The sequence below is a fragment of the Jaculus jaculus genome, chromosome 20 (assembly GCF_020740685.1).
Source record: "Jaculus jaculus isolate mJacJac1 chromosome 20, mJacJac1.mat.Y.cur, whole genome shotgun sequence".
Taxonomy (NCBI): domain Eukaryota; kingdom Metazoa; phylum Chordata; class Mammalia; order Rodentia; family Dipodidae; genus Jaculus; species Jaculus jaculus.
In genome coordinates this window covers 9,895,229-9,910,141 of record NC_059121.1, presented here as the reverse complement: position 1 = coordinate 9,910,141, position 14,913 = coordinate 9,895,229, and the positions used below count along the sequence as shown (strand labels likewise).

At 40.6% G+C, this 14,913-nt stretch overlaps 2 protein-coding genes across 3 annotated transcripts in view; one reads left to right on the top strand and one right to left on the bottom strand.

Annotated features, from left to right (window-relative positions):
- LOC123456274 (zinc finger protein 585A-like) overlaps positions 1–14,913 on the top strand; it is a 545,778-nt gene that overhangs the window by 368,799 nt on the left and 162,066 nt on the right. The window lies entirely within an intron of this gene.
- The window catches only part of LOC123456276 (zinc finger protein 420-like), a 42,348-nt gene that overhangs the window by 1,035 nt on the left and 26,400 nt on the right, over positions 1–14,913 (bottom strand). Inside the window, exons 5-6 of one of the 2 annotated variants that reach the window (XM_045139054.1) lie at positions 8,240–8,304; positions 4,893–4,914 (exon numbers count right to left, since the gene is read on the bottom strand). In XM_045139054.1, the coding sequence (XP_044994989.1) occupies positions 8,282–8,304 (23 nt within the window). In that variant the 3' untranslated portion in view covers positions 4,893–4,914; positions 8,240–8,281. Of the gene's footprint in view, positions 1–4,892; positions 4,915–8,239; positions 8,305–14,913 lie in introns of those variants that run through there. The other variant, XM_045139055.1, reaches the window with a different exon arrangement.

The following is a 14,913-nucleotide window of genomic DNA, read 5'->3' as shown; positions in this document are numbered from 1 at the left end:
TTAGATAAACCCACCATACATTGGCTCCTGCCCCTGCCAACCATGCTTTCCCACCATGGACAGACTGCCTTCCCTACAACTGTGACCCCCCCCACGGATCCATCCTTTCTCATCCCTTAAGTTGGCCCTATTTTTGTCATGGGCACTGGGATGTAACCTACACCTTTTCCATTCCTTAGATCCCATGTTCAATAAGTTTCTCTTCGTCACTTATCACATCTAACGTGTTGTCAGTAATTTTGTGTTTCTTGGAGATAGGTTCCGTCTCTAGCCCAGGCTTACCTGGAATATGTGATCTCAGGCTGGCCTAAACTCAGGCCCACAATCCTCCTACCTATGCTTCCCAAATGGTCACTGTGGTGGTTTGAATAAATGCCCCCCAATATATTCATTCAGTTGTTTACAGTTTGCATCTGCAGCTACCTGGCTGGAGGCAGTGTCACTGGGTGTATCTTAAGGTGTGGTGGTGGGTTTCAGATTTCAACCTAAAGATATGCAAAGTGTGCCTAGCTGAAGTTCCTGAGTGTGCTGTGGCTTTTGGCTTTTCGTTTGGGGCTTGTGCTTCTCTCTCTCTGCTTTGCCATTCTGAAACTTGCCCTGGATCTATAAGCTTCAATAAATATTCCTTCCTCCATAACTGTGTCTGGTCTGAAAGTTCATCTCAGCAAACCTGAAGCTGTCTGCTACAGTCACTATGAATTTTGCACCAAAAGGTGACAACACATGTTTGTCATTCACCCCTGAACTGCACCTCCCGAAGGCATGTTATTGAGGATGTGGGGGATAAAAGGACAGAAGCCTAGAGTGAATTGACCATGTTTCTCACATACCTCATAGGAGGCTGCTGTCTGAGGACAGACTTGGACACAGACTTCATGCTGCCCAAGCTAACACTTAAATGGGGCTCTTGTAATCAACTCCAAATAAACAAGTAGCAATCCTTTCAGCTCTGAATACACATGGAGCAATCCTTTCAGCTCCTAATACACATGGAGGCCCCTGAAAACCACAATTTTGACTGTGTATACAGTTGGGATTTACTCATAATGGCCCTAGAGCTGATCAGATTTCTGCTTTCTGGTCCTTCCAAGACTTACCTTGGCTATTTGTCTGGTGGCTCTGTGTTCTTCTCCAAGTCTGTTTGGGAGCTCTGGCACCATGGGAGGACAGAGATCCAATCTGATTCTGAACCCTGGAAACCATCATGGAGCATTCTTTGCAGATCACTCAAGAGTCTGCACTCAGCTGCCCATGCCAGTGGCTCAATGGGCCAGGAGTTAGCATACAAGACTTGTGACTCAGGTTCCCAGCCAATCAACATCATTCATGTCATGGGAATTAATCACTCATGGGAATAATCAGGGAAATTCCACTTCAGAGAGGGAGAGAGCCTTTATTTATGCACAGATCTCTGTTGGCTCACAGCAAAAACAGACAGAAGCCCTGAACTCAGATTCTGCTGGACTTACATACCTTTTACAACACTTTGTCCTTTGTCCTGTGCATAGAGAAGGGGCGGATTTAAATCCATGAGTGTAGGGTTCTGACTAATAAGATTAATTACAGGGCTGGAGAGATGGCTTAGCGGTTAAGCGCTGGCCAGTGAAGCCTAAGTACCCGGTTTGAGGCTTGGTTCCCCAGGTCCCACGTTGGCCAGATACACAAGGGGGCGCACGCATCTGGAGTTTCGTTTGTAGTGGCTGGAAGCCCTGGGGCGCCCATTCTCTCTCTCCCTCTATCTGTCTTTCTCTCTGAGTCTGTCGCTCTCAAATAAATAAATAAATAAAAATTTAAAAAAATATATTTAAAAGATTAATTACAGGTAGTTGTCCCGTAAGATAAGGTAGTCATATATTCTCTAAAGGGGTCAGGCTCAGAGTCACAGAATTCTTGTTTTACCATCAGTGGAATTTCTCCCACTGTAGTTTCTGAGGAGGAGCGTGCAAAATATATCACTTCACTGAAAGTCCTCGGTGCATTTATATTTCTTATAGTTACATTGATTACATTCTATCTGAACTAACATAAACTAGAAACATTAATAATAGGTATTTCTTCAAAAAGCAGGGGCCAGTAAAATTGCAGGGAATGAGTCCAGGCCCAGGAACACTCCAGTGACAGGCGGCAGATGGACAGCGTGCATATGTGTGAAGGTTTTCTATGATCTGTTGCTGAAATCGGCATAACATCTATATCACTGTGGCCATGAGTTCTCTGGGCAGCAATGTGGGCACATAAGGAATGTCACAATGGCATGAATGTGAGGTCTCAGTGAGGCGGAGGTGCGTGGTGAGGTTGGATACAGGGTCAAAAATAGATGAGGGTTATGAATGGGTATGAAATGAGTTTTGCATGTGGAGGCTGACATGAGGGCTTATTGGTCAGTGTAAGTAAAGCATCTTATGCCCCCTTACATAAGGCACCATATAAGCTTTGGGGAATATTTTGGCAAGACAAACACAGAGAAACAGTTGCTGCAGGGAATGCTGTAGGAAGCCATGAGACCAGCTGATCATCTCTGAGTGGATGAAGGCACTAATACTAGTTATCACTTTTAAACCTAGACACCATAGCAGGAAGCTTTTCTGGCGTTTGTTATATGGGTTAACCATGTTGCACATGTTCAGTTTACAAGCATGTGCATGTTTGGGGGCACTTTTAATCAATTTTGCCTATGTGTGACCTCCAAAGGTAATCATCAGCCCTCTAAAGGAAATCAACCCAGCATAGGCTACGCTCCTCGTGACATCCACCTGGAATGAGCACTAATGGCTGCTGTGCAATTTCTGTAGGACACAGCAAGCTGTCACCACCTTTGTATTTTAGTTGTGCTTCTGTACAAGTCCTCACACTGAGATGAGTCTAGTCCCAGCTCCTCAAGGTTTGAACTCTTCATCTCTCCCTGATGATGGCTGCCCTTCTTATCCTTCCTGACTATCCTTGCAAGTTTCACTGCTTAAAGGAGAGGAATTTAAGGCTTCCACTTGGAAGGAAACTGCAGTTAGACATCAAGACAGGGAAGCCTGCATCCACTTACTTCCCATCATAAAGCAGAAACAAAACTCTTGGGAGGGATCTGATGACTACATTAAAGATAACCTTCCTTTGGCTCTTACATTCTTTCTGCCACCTGATCTGCCATGGACCCTGAGCCTTGTACAGTATGATAGAGTTATTTCAGTGCTGAGCTCTCCTCTGTCACTTCTCAGCTCCAAGGTGCCTTCTGAGTCATCCCAAGGTTGCCTCCATCTGAAAAACAGAAGCTTCTCTACACAAAAGTGAGTAACATTAATATGTGAGTGTGAACATTAAGTGTTTACTGGGCAGTTTGGTAGGCATACTATATACATTTAGTCAGACAGCAGGAGACATTACACCCCTAGAGCTCATGACTACTCCATCATAGGCTTTCAGTATCAGGCATGTATACCCTCCAATGAAGCAGGCATCCAGTCCAAATAGAGAGCAGTTTGTTTCCCCCATAACAGATATTTCACTATTGTACCTGTTGGCTCATTTGGCCTGGGTGTCCAAATTTAAGGCTTGCAGTGCCCACTGTTGTTTATCTCCACAGGTGTGTATATTTGTGCATTGTGTCCTGTGTGTGTTGTTTTTTGTGGGAATTTTTTGTGACGTGTTCTTATGTGTTGTGAGTTGAGTGGTGTGTTTGGTTTTGTGTGTGTGTTTTTTGTAGTTTGTATGTGTTTTGTGTTTCTGAGTGTTGTGACTTGTTTGTGTTTCTGTGTGTTGTGTATTGCTTATATGAGTTGTCCTGTGTTTGCGGGTGTGTGTTGTTGGAATTTGTTGTTTGGGACTTGTGTGAGAGTTATGTATTGTGACAATTTGCTGTGTGGGAGTTGTGTCTTGTGTGTGAATTGCGTGTTGTTGTGTGTTAGGTGTGAGGTGTATGTTGCGTTTATACCTGTATGTTTCATTGTTGTATTGTGTGTTTGTCTGAATTTTGTGATGGTATGTGCTGTTTAATGTTATGGGTATAAGTTATCTGTGAATTTTGTGCATTGTGTGTTGTGTGTTGTGTGAGTTGTTAGTTCTTTGTTGTGTTTTCATCTGGTATTTGTGTGCCTTATGACTGGTGTGTCTTGGTTTTGTGTTTACTTGGGTGGGTTATGGGTTTTATGTTTGTGTGTGTTGTCATGTGTTGTTCATGTTGATTCTGTATTGTTTTTCTTTGTGTGGTGGTTTTTTGTTATGTGTGAAATGTGTTGTTTTCTTCTTTTGTTTGTGTCCATTGTGTGTAGTGTTTGTAGTTTTGTGTTTTTTGTTACTGTGTTGTGTGTTTTTTATGTTATATGGTTGTTGCGTGTTATAGGTGTGCAATGCGTGTGATTAGTGTGTTATGGTATATCTTTTGTTTGTGTCCACTGAGTCTAGTGTGTTGTTTTGTGTGTGTTTTGTGATGTTTGTATGTTTTGGGAGTTAGTTGTGTGTTGTGTTTTTGTCTTGTGTTTGTGTGCATTGTTTGCAGTGTGGGTTGTTTTAGGTTTTTGTTCTCAATTTTTATTAACATCTTCCATGATTATAAAAAATATCTCATGGTAATACCCTCCCTCCCCACTTTACCCTTTGAAATTCCATTCTCCATCACATCCACTTCCCATCACAATCAGTCTCTCTTTTATTTTGATGTCATGGTTTTTTCCTCCTCTTATGATGGTCTTCTGCAGGTAGTCAGGCACTGTGAGGTCATGGATAACCAGGCCATCTTATGTAGGGAGGGAGCACGTTGTAAGGAGTCCTACCCTTCCTTTGGCTCTTAATTCTTTCTGCCACCTCTTCTGCATTGGACCCTGAGCCTTGGCAGATGTGATCAAGATGTGACTCAGTACTCCAGTTACTTCTTTCCAGCACCATGATACCATGATACCTTCTGAGTCGTCCCAAGGTCACTGCCATCTGAAAAGAGAAGATTCTTTACCCAAAGTGAGAGTAACATTAATATAATGAATATTAAGAGAAGTGCTTACTGGGCAATTTGATAAGCATAATATATATATATACACACATACACCTACACATTTATCCAGACATCAGCAGATGTTACTCCCCTAGGGCTCATGACTACCGCTTTTTAGTTTTCATTACCAGGGATGTATACCCTCCCATGGAGAGGGCCTCCAGTCCACTTAGAGCGCAGTTGGTTCCCACCATGACAGATGTGCCACGGTTGCACCCGTTGGCTCATTTGGTCTGGTTGGCCAATTATACGGCTTGCAGTGTCCACTGTTAAGTATCTTCACTGGTGTTATAACTCTGCCAATGAACTGCATGTAGAATGGCCTCTTCCAGCTTTCTGTCAGCTGGTCTACATGGAGGAGGTTATCAGCTTGGTTCCAGCAGAATTTCTCAGTGGCCTTGTGACCCAAATATGTAGAGTCTTCAGCACTAGGGTCTTACCATCTAATCCTGGTGGGAAACCAAGGGCCTCGGCAATAGCGTATAATGTTTTGGGGGCATCAGGGACCTTCCTGGCCAACAACTCACTGGAAGGTATCCCTTCGCTGGCACTGAATATTTTCTAGCAATGACCTACAGCTCCTGAGTGTGTTGCATTTTCTAACACTGGAGGATTCCATATGATTTATTTATATTCTCTTAGATTTTGATTAGCCCTCCCTCCACCTTTCCTTTACTCAATCTCTTTCCCTGACCTCACTGGGGTATTTTCACCCCCATTAATCTAATCTTCTAATTACATATATACAATACCATCCTATTAAGTACCCTCATTCCTTTCTTTCTCTTGCCTTTATACCTCTTTTATAGCTTACTGACCTCTGCTACTTAGTTCTTTCCTTCTCACACAGAAGCCCAATAATGTGTAGCTAGGATCCACATATGAGAGAGAACATGTGGCACGTAGCTTTCTGGGCCTGGGTTACCTCACTTTGTATAATCCTTTCCAGAACCATCCATTTTTCTACAAATTTCATGACTTCATTTTCCTTTACTACTAAGCAGAAATCCATTGTATAAATGTGCCATTTCTTTACCCACTCATCAGTTGAGGGGCATCTAGGCTGGTTCCATTACCCAGCTATTATGAATTGAGCGGCAATAAACATAGTTGACCACGTACTTCTAAGGAAATGAGATGAGTCCTTAGAACATAGGCCTAGGAGTGCTATAGCTCGGTCATACGGTAGATCAAATTTTAGCTGTCTTAAGAACCTCCACACTGATTTCTACAATGGCTGGACCAGATTGTATTCCCATCAACAGTGTAGAAGGTTTCTTCTTTTTCCATATCCCCACCAGCATTTATGATCATTTGTTTTCATAATGGTAGCCAATCTGACTGCATGAGATGGAATTTAAATGTAGTTTTAATCTGCATTTCCCTGATGACTAGGGATGTTGAACATTTTTTTAGATGCTTATATGCCATCCAAATATTTAACCCCATAGCCCATTTTTTAATTGGTTGTTTGATTTCTTTTTAAAACATTTTTTTGTTGTTTATTCTTATTTGAGTGCGACAGAGAGAGGGAGAGAATGGACACATCAGGGCCTCCACCCCTGCAAACGAACTCCAGACATATGGGCCCCTCTGTGCATCTAGCTAACTTGGGTCCTGGGGAACCGAGCCTTGAACTGAGGTCCTTAGGCTTCACAGGCAAGCACTTAAACACTAAGCCATCTCTGCAGCCCATGATTTTATATTATTTAACTTTTTGAGTTCACTGTGTATCCTAGATATTAATCCATATTAGATATGTAGCTGGCAAAGTTTTTTTTTTCTGTTCCGTAGGTTGCCGCTTTGCTTTACTCACAGTGTCCTTTGCTGTACAAAATCTTTGTTATCTCATGAGGTCCCAGTGGTTAATCTGTGGTTTTACTGCCTAAGTATTTGGGGTTATATTCAGAAAGTCTTTGCCAAGACCAATATGTTGAAGTGTTTCCCCTACTTTTTCCTCTCGCAGTTTCAGAGTTTCAGGTCTGATGTTTAAAGTCTTTAATCCATTTGGACTTTATTCCTGTGCATGGAGAGAGAGAAGAATCTATCTTCATCCTTCTACAGATACATATCCAGTTTTTTATCACCATTTGCTGAAGAGTCTGTCTTTTCTCCAATGAGTAATTTTGGCATTTTTATTGAATATCAGGTGGCTATAGCTACCTGCACTTACATCTGGATCCTCTATTGTGTTCCATTGATCTACATGTCTGCTTTTGTGCCAGCACCATGCTGGTTTTATTACTATGGCTTTGTAGTGTAAGTTAAAATCAGGTATGGTGATACCACCAGTTTTATTTTTGTTGCTCAGTATTATTGTAAACATTTGAGATTTTGTGTGTGTGTGTGATTCCAAATGAATTTTTGGATTCTTTTTTCTATTTCTGTTAAGAATGCCATTGGAACTTTGATGGGGATTGCATGAAGTGTGTAGATTGCTTTTGGTAAGATTGCCATTTTCACAATACTGATTCTTCCAATTCAAGAACAAGGGATGTTTTTCCATTTCCTGGTGTCTTCTGCAATTTGTCGCCTGAGTGATTGATAGTTTTCATTGTAGAGATCCTTTACTTCCTTGATTAGGTTTATTCCAAGGTACTTTATTTTCTTTCATGTAATTGTGAATGGGAGTGATTCTCAGATTTCATCCTGTGTGTATTTGTTGTTAGCATATAAGAAGGCTACTGATTTCTGTGTATTTATTTTGTATCCTGCTACATGGCAGTAGGTGTTTTATCAGCTTTAATAGTTTTCGGGTAGAGTCATTAGGGTCCTTTATATATAGAATCATGTCATATGAATAAAATAATAATTTGTAACCCTTTTATGTGTGTCTCTTGCCTTATTGCTATGGCTAAGACTTTCAGTACTATATTAAATAAAAGTGGGGTCAGTGGACACCCTTCTCTTGTTCCTGATTTTAGTGAAAAAGCTTCCAGCCTTTTACCCATTTAGTAATACATTGGCTGTAGGCTGGTCATAAATAGCATGAATTATATAAAGATATGTTCCTTCTATTCCCAGTCTCTGAAGGACTTTTATCATGAAGGGATGTTGGATTTTGTCAAGAACAGCAGGTGGCAGGTCTAATACAGTGCAACAAAGAGAAAGACAAACTAATAGAAAAGTATGAATGGGAATTTCAAGATATTTGGGACACTATGAACAGACCAAACATAAGAAATCAGGGCACAGTAGAAGGAGAAGAATTTCACTCCAAAGGCATAGTAGGCATCATCAACAAAATCACAGAAGAAAACTTACCCTAAATTCGGAAAGAGCTGCCAATACACATACAGGAAGCCCTTAGAACCCCAGCCAGACAAAACCTGGAAAGAGAAGTGACAGTAGACACATCGTTATCACCCTATCCCAGGCTCAGGATTTCAGAAGAGGAAACTAAGCGTGAGTCGGACTTAACATGGTTTCTGGTCTATATGTATGGAAGCTGTCATGAAAAGGTTAACTATTGCCTCTCAGAAAGTTTGTTCAAATTTAAATGGGAAACATTATATATTTTACAGATCCTGCAGTAAAAATTCTACAGATATGAGAATATGGCATTTTAAAGTTTAGTTGAAGCATTATTAACTTATAGTATATGTCATAGCTTTTAAATCTATTTTTATGTATTTGAAAGGGGAGATAAAGGGAAGAATATGAGAATGAGGGCACCAGGACTGCAGCCACTGTAACTATGCTTCAGACATGTGTGTCATTTTCGGCATCTGGCTTTAGGTGAGCACTTAATCTACTGAATGACCTATCCATACCAATACCTTTTATTAGTTTCTAGATTATTATATATTACATATATGACCCTTCTTTTTTCACTTATTGAAAATATGTTTTTGAATCTTGGCTTTTTATGGCATATTTTTCTACTCAGTTTAGAATCTGGTGTAATAAAATTTTTATACTTTTCTTTGCCTTTGGTCTTTTGAGGTAGGGTATCACTCTAGCCCAAACTGACCTAGAATTCATCATGGAGTCCCAGGGTAGCCTCAAACTCAAAGCAATGCTCCTATCACTGCCTCCTGACTGCTGAGATTAAAGGCATATTCCTGTCACTTCATCCTTTTTTAGCTTGCTCTCCAGCGCCTAACAGCCTCTGGGGGCTCTCTTCTTCAAGGCACCACCACCCCATCCATCCTGACCGCAGTCCTATCTCCCTATTCCCACACTGTGATGGGTAGACAACATCACCACAGAAATAACATAACAAATCAAGTGCAAGTAAATCCACTTATATCTCCTAGTCCTAACATGGAAGTCTCTAATCAAACCATAGAAGAGACAATAGGATCAAATCCAAAATGAAGTTGTGAGCAATGCAACCATGACCAAAGCTATTGGTAGAACTTGCACTGAAGTATCTCTCATAATAGATGATGAAAGAAAACCCTTCCATGACAAAACTCAACTTTACAACTTTATGAACCCAAAACCAAACCTACAGTGATTAGTTGAAGAAATTCTCCACATAGAAGAATCAAAAGATCAACCTCAAGTGCCTACAAGAAGCAGATCACAATAACCAAAGTCAGAGAAGGTACAAAAAAACTTTAAAGTCCATGAAAACATCAAACCACATATACCCACTGAAGGTTAGTGGTAAGACCCTACAGCTGAAGACACCATATGTGGTTGACATATAACATGAGTGACATGGCTGGAAGCTGGAAGAGAGTCAGTTCCCAGACAGTCAGCATGTCTAGTGCCAGAGGTGCTACATGGGCAACTGGGCAAAAATGACCAATATCTGTCCAAGCAACTCATGATCATATTAATCTAACTCAGAGAAGGTACAAAAAACTTCAAAAGGAAGGGAGGAGGATACTTAATAGGTTGATTTTTTATATATGTAATTACAATGATTGTAATGAGGAGGTAATATGATGGAGAATGGAATTTAAAATGGGAAAGTGTGGGGGTGGGGAGGGAGGGAATTACCATGGGATATATTTTATAATCATGGAAAATGTCAATAAAAATTTAAAAAATAATAATAAAATAAATAAAATAATGTAAAAAAAAAAAGAAACAAAGAAAGAGGAAGCCTGGAGAGAGGGCTTAATGGTTCACGTGCTTGCCTGGGAAACCTAAGGACCCAGGTTCAACTCCCCAGTACCCACATAAGCCAGATGCACATGGTGTTGCATGCATCTGGAATTCATTTGCAGTGGCTATCGACCCTAGTGTGCCCATTCTCTCCTCTCTCCCTCCCTCTCTCTCTCTTCCTCCCTCATAAATAAATAAAAATAAAATATTAAAAAAAAAAAAACTTCAAAAGTCCATGAAAACAACAAAGCACATAAGCAATGTAATATGGCAGGGATCAAATCAAACCTTACAGTCTCATTAACAGTAGTCATTACCCTAAATATCAATGGCCTTAATTCACCCATCAAAAGACACAACCTAACAGGATGGATAATAAAATTAGACTCCTCAAAAAGATCAAGACATCAAAAGTAAAAGAGAGACTGGTTGAGATGGGGAGGGGGTATGTTGGAGAGTGGAGTTTCAAAGGGGTAAGTGGGGGGAGGGAGGGTATCACCATGGGGTATATTTTATAATCATGTGAGGTTTTAATAAAAAAAATAAAAAATTAGACTCTTCAATCTGTTGATATTTAGGAAGACTGACATAATTCCGTGCATGATATCAGATCACAATGCTATAATGCTAGAAATTAACAACAAAATACCCACCAAAAATCCCATCGGCTCCTGGAAATTAAACAGCACACATTTAAAAATAAATAACAATGATAACACATCATATCAAAACTTATGGGACACAATGAAGGCTGTCCTCAGGGGGAAATTCATAGCACTAAATGCCTTCATAAGAGAGAGAGAAAAATCCCAAATCAATAACCTAACCATCCACCTATAGGCCCTGGAAAAGCAAGAACAATCCAACCCAAAAAAGCTACAGACAGAAAGAGATAATTAAGATCAGAGTGGGGGGCTGGAGAGATGGCTTAGTGGTTAAGCGCTTGCCTGTGAAGCCTAAGGACCCCGGTTCGAGGCTCGGTTCCCCAGGTCCCACGTTAGCCAGATGCACAAGGGGGCGCACGCGTCTGGAGTTCGTTTGCAGAGGCTGGAAGCCCTGGCGCGCCCATTCTCTCTCTCTCCTCTATCTGTCTTTCTCTCTGTGTCTGTCGCTCTCAAATAAATAAATAAAAAATAGAAAAAAAAAGGATAAAGATTAAATCCTTGTTTAAAAAAAAAAAGGGCAGGACAGATGGCTTAGCGGTTAAGCGCTCGCCTGTGAAGCCTAAGGACCCCGGTTCGAGGCTCGGTTCCCCAGGTCCCACGTTAGCCAGATGCACAAGGGGGAGCACGCGTCTGGAGTTCGTTTGCAGAGGCTGGAAGCCCTGGCGCACCCATTCTCTCTCTCTCCCTCTCTCTGTCTTTCTCTCTGTGTCTGTCGCTCTCAAATAAATAAATAAATTTAAAAAAAAATTTAAAAAAAAAAAAAGATCAGAGTGGGGCTGGAGAGATGGGTTAGCGGTTAAGCGCTTGCGTGTGAAGCATAAGGACCCCGGTTCGAGGCTCGGTTCCCCAGGTCCCACGTTAGCCAGATGCACAAGGGGGCGCACGCGTCTGGAGTTCGTTTGCACAGGCTGGAAGCCCTGGCGCGCCCATTCTCTCTCTCTCCCTCTATCTGTCTTTCTCTCTGTGTGTCTGTTGCTCTCAAATAAATAACAAATTTTAAAAAAAGAAAAAAAATTAAAATCAGAGCAGAAATTAATGAATTTGATACTAAGAAAATAAGTAAGAAAATTGATGAAACTAAAGTTGGTTCTTTGAAAAAATTAACAAGATTGGCAAACCTCTGGCCAATTTGATCAAGCACAAAACAGAGGTGCTTCAAATTAACAAAATTATAAGTGACAAAGGAGAGATCACAACAGACATAAATGAAATTGGGAGAATCATCAGTTCTTACTTCAAAAACCTCTACTCTACACAATTAGAAAATGTAGAAGAAATGGGTAAATTCCTAGACACATACCATCTATCAAAGCTAACCTCAGAGCAGATTAGTCTACTAAACAAACCTATCACACCCATCAAAACTGAAATGGCGGTAAGAAACCTCCCCAAAAAGAAGAGTTCAGGAGCACATGGCTTCTCAGATGAATTTTATTAAACCATCATGGAAGAACTGAAACCCATCTTTCTCAAACTATGCCACACAACTGGAGATCAATGAAAGCTCGCCAACAATTTCTATGAAGCTACTATCACCCTAATATCAAAACCAGGTAGAGATGCCACAAGAAAAGAAAACTACAGGCCTATTTCCCTGGTGACTTAGATGCAAAGATCCTCAACAAAAGCCTTGCAAACCAAATTCAACAACCCATCAAATCCATTATCCACCTTGATCACGTGGTTCAACACATGGACATCTGTCAGTGTAATACACCACAAAAAAAAGGCTAAACACAAAAACCACATGACCACTTCAATAGATGCAGAAAAGGCCTTTGACAAAATACAACATCACTTCATGGTCAGTTTATATCTTAACACAACAAAGGCTATCTACAAAGGTCCTAAAGCCCAAATAATGCTTAATGGAGAGAGACTGAAGGAATTCCCATTGAGATCGGGAATAAGACAGGGGTGTCCACTCTCACCTCTTCAGTTTAATATAGTACTGGACGTTCTAGCTAAAGCCATAGATAGGAGAAAGAAGTAAAGGGTATACAATTTGGAAAGGAAGAATTCAAGTTTGTGCTATTTGTAGATGACATGATTCTATATGTAAAACATCCGAGAACCTCCATTCCAAAATACTTAAAGGTGATAAAATCCTTCAGCAAAATAGCAGGATACAAAATCAATTCACAAAAATCAGTACCCTTTCTATATACAAATGACATAGTTACAGAGAAAGAAACAAGTGACATTATCCCATTTTCAATAGCAACCAAAGAAATAATATAAAATACCTTGGAATAACAATAACCAAGGAAGAGAAAGATCTATACAATGAAAACATAAAAACATTCAAACAAGAAATTGAGGAAGCCTTAAGAAAATGGAAAGACTTCCAATGCTCCTTGATAGGCAGAATTAACATGGCAATCCTTTCAAAAGCAATCTACAGATTTAATGCAATTCCCATTAAATCCCATCATTCTTCACAGAGATAGAAAATTTATCTCAAAATGCGTGTGGAAAAGCAAAAGTTCTCGGATATCTAAGCATATCCTCAGCAAAAGAAACACCTCTGGAGGCATCACCAGATTTGATCTCAAGCTATATTACAAAAAAATAGTAATAAAAACAGCATGGTACTGGCATAAAAACAGGAGTATAGACCAGTGGAATAGAATTAAGGACCCAGACTTGGGGTCAAGTAACTACAGGTACTTGATATTCAACAAAGGCCCTAACAGAATGTGTAGAAATAGGATCCCTCATCCACTGCTCATGGGAATGTAAGATGGTACAACCACTTTTGAAAGCAATATGGAGGCTCCTAGAAAAACTGGCTATAGAGTTACCAACAGACCCAGTTATCCTTTAACGGGCATATCCCCTAAAAGCTCCATGCCTCAGCTCAGAGAGATTGGCTTAACCATGTTTCTAGCTGCTCAATTCATAATAACCAAGAGCTGGAATAAACCCAGATGTCCATCACTAGATGAATGGATAACTAAGATGTGGTATATGTACATGATGGAATTCTACACAGCAGTAAGGACAAATGACACAATGAAATTTGACGAAAAATGGTCAACCCTTAAACAGCTTATTCTCAGTGAACTCACCCTATCACAGAATGATATCACTGCATAGTTTCCCTCATCTATAGCTCCTAACCTGAATCTACCCAAGTCAACAAAATACCTACCAAGCATCTCGAGGACTGGAAAATAAGGAGGGTGGGGAGAGAGGGGAGGGCAAGGAAGGGAGGGGGTACACAAAACTGGACCCAAAAGGCAATGGTGCCATAAATCTCTACATCCTAAAAGACAGACCAAATGGCTGAACCTCCACCAGGCCCTTAAGGAACACCAGATTCAAGAGGCCCTGGAGAGGGTATGAAAAACACTGTTCATTATCTCCTCCTGGTATTGCTACTCTCTCACTCTCTCTCCCCCTCCCTCCCTCTTCTCTCACATCCCTGTATCCCTTTTATATCACTTATCCAGTTCTTCCTTCTCTTCATGGCCACTGAACACATGTACTTGGTGCTACCTTTATTTTCCATTGGAGAATCTGCTTCTCTTTTTTCAGACAGACACGGATACTAAGGAGAGAACCACCCCATCATACCTCAAAAGGGCCCCAGCTGAAACTAAGAATAATTGGGGAAACAAAAGAGTATGCTGTTTTCTTGGCAAACTGGGAACCAGTACAAACCAGTACAATGGTGAAAGAGATAGACACAGAATAATCAACCCCTACCAAACCAGATATTCAGAGATACTGAGGCACCCAAGATCTCAACACAGAATCAGACCTAATATGAACCAAACATGGCTCAGGGAAATTTGCAAAAGAGGGAATGGAAAGATGTCCTGCTGCACTGTCGATGTCCACATCTCTGTCATCAGTCCACAAGGAGAGTGATAGATGGGGTTCTCTAAGCAAGAAAAGTTAGCTTTCACCCGGTGTGCATGAGTGGGGTCTTAAGAGTTTCATGGCTCTGTGTTTCCTGTTACCCATGGATTGACCCTGAGCCTTCCCAGCACATTACAACAACAGTTCATCTAAAGAGCCACTTTCAGTATCAGTAACATTTGCCTATGCAAGTTTTCATTTATTTGTGTTTCATTTATTACAGGGCTGCTATTTTCATAATGTACATGAACAATGTCACAGAACTTTTTTAAATTTTTTTTGAATAATTATTAGTATCACTAAAGGAATTGAAAGACAGGATTACACTTAATAAAACGTTTAGGC